Genomic DNA, 1976 nt, shown 5'->3' with positions numbered 1-1976 from the left:
TGGCCTATGACGGCTCCTGCTTTTCTTCTTTCTGGCGGCATGAGCGGCGCAACGAGCCCAACTCTGCTGCCCGAGCTGGCGGTGGGCGAACTGGCCTCGCTGCGCGCCTTCCTCTCCGGGCAGGGGACGCGCGGCACGTCGCTCGCGGCCCAGCTCGACGCGCGGCACGACACCGAGAAGCAGGACACGCTGCTCACCTGGGCCGCTCGTCACGGGCAGGCCGAGGCGGTGCGGCTGCTGCTCGAGGGCGGCGCGAGCGTGGGGGCGACGACTGGCGGCGGCGGCTCCGCGCTATATATCGCGTGCCAGGAGGGGCAGATTGAGTGCGCCCGGCTGCTCCTCAAGGCTGGCGCGGCGATGGACCAAGCCAAGCAGAACGGCGCCACGCCGCTGTACATCGCGTGCGAGAAGGGCCGCGTCGACATCGTCCGGCTGCTTCTCGAGGCCGGCGCGGCGACCGACCAAGCCTGTGGCGATCCGCTGTTCATCGCGTGCGAGAATGGACACCTCGAGACTGCCCAGCTGCTCCTCGAGGCTGGCGCAGCGGTAAGCCAAGCCCGCAACGACGGCTGCACGCCGCTGTACATGGCGTGCCAGGAGGGCCACGTCGAGATCGCCCGGCAGCTGCGTGACGCTGGCGCTGACATCAACCAGGCGATGAACGACGGCACCACGCCGCTGTTCATTGCGAGCCAGAAGGGCCACCTCGAGATCGCCCGGCTGCTCCTCGAGGTTGGCGCGGCGGCCGACCAAGCCCACGAGGATGGCGCCACGCCGCTGTTCATCGCCTCCCAGGAGGGCCACGTCGAGTGCGCCCGGCTGCTCCTCGAGGCTGGCGCGGCGATGGACCAAGCCAAGCAGAACGGCGCCACGCCGCTGTACATCGCGTGCGAGAAGGGCCGCGTCGACATCGTCCGGCTGCTTCTCGAGGCGGGCGTGGCGGTCAGCCAAGCCCACAACAACGGCGTCACGCCGCTGTTCGTTGCGTGCGGGCAGGGCCACCTCGAGTGCGCCCGGCTGCTCCTCGACGCTAGCGCGGCGGTCGACCAAGCCTGGAACAACGGCTCCACGCCGCTGTCCATGGCGTGCGCAGAGGGCCACCTCGAGGTCGCCAAGCTCCTCTCCTCCTACGGCGCCTCCCGCGCCGCTACGCCCTTTGGCACGCCCGAGGAGGTCGCGAACCGCGCAGGCCACGCCGACCTCGCCGCCTGGCTGGTCGCCAGCCGCGGCTGGACGCCGCTCGCGCACCTTGAGACCCTCACCGCCGCCCGCGCCACCTCCCTCCTGCGCAGCGGCGCGAGCTTGCGCGAGGGCGAGCCGACGCCGCTGCAGCGCGCCGCGGGCGGCGCGGGCGAGGCGGCGGCGCTGGTCCGGCGGGCGGCGGCGCCATGGTCGCCGGCAAGCCACTCGCTCTTCCCCGCGGCGGCCCGCGCGCGGGCGGCGCTCCTCGTCCTCTCGCTCTACGAGATCCACGAGCGGTACCACCTCGACTCGGCCGGAGCCACGAACGGCATCGCGGCGCTCGACTTTGGCCACTGCGTCTTGGGCTTCGCCATCGCGCGCGAGTCGCAGTAGGGGAGTTGCAGTGGGTTCGCGCCCTCACGGCGCTGTCTTTGAGTTTGCGCGCACCGTGCTGCTGCACGCGGCGGCGAGCGAGGGGGAAGAGTAGAGTGCGAGGCACGCACGACGGGACGGACACTACCGCGCGGCTCCGTCGAGCTCGTCCCTTGGCAAGCTCGAGCTGCTGGCGCTGCAATGTTGGTGCTGGCTGCGTCGCATCCCCCTCCACAGCGTTGGCGGGCCGGGACGTGTGTCGGTGTGAGGCAAGTTCCATCGTCCCTAGAAAAAGAAAACAGGCTCGTCCAACGCGCAAAAAGAGTGCCCGGACTGTCTGCTATAGCCGCAGCCACTCCCAGCTGCTCGGTGTGAACAGAGTTCGTACAAGACCGAGCCCTCGTGTTCACAGCGGATGGCTG

General features: G+C 70.5%; 1 protein-coding gene across 1 annotated transcript; it reads left to right on the top strand.

Moving 5' to 3' along the window:
* Positions 1–1017: 1017 nt before the first annotated feature.
* On the top strand, positions 1018–1576 carry EMIHUDRAFT_374024 (hypothetical protein; the record flags this gene model as incomplete). Its single annotated transcript, XM_005773185.1, has 1 exon — positions 1018–1576. A coding segment is annotated over one exon (558 nt), but the record flags the coding sequence as incomplete, so codon positions are not given.
* Positions 1577–1976: the final 400 nt, after the last annotated feature.

This window comes from Emiliania huxleyi (genome assembly GCF_000372725.1).
Source record: "Emiliania huxleyi CCMP1516 unplaced genomic scaffold EMIHUscaffold_3427, whole genome shotgun sequence".
NCBI lineage: Eukaryota > Haptophyta > Isochrysidales > Noelaerhabdaceae > Emiliania > Emiliania huxleyi.
Note: the sequence above shows the minus strand (reverse complement) of the source record. Positions and strands in the feature narration are given on the sequence as shown.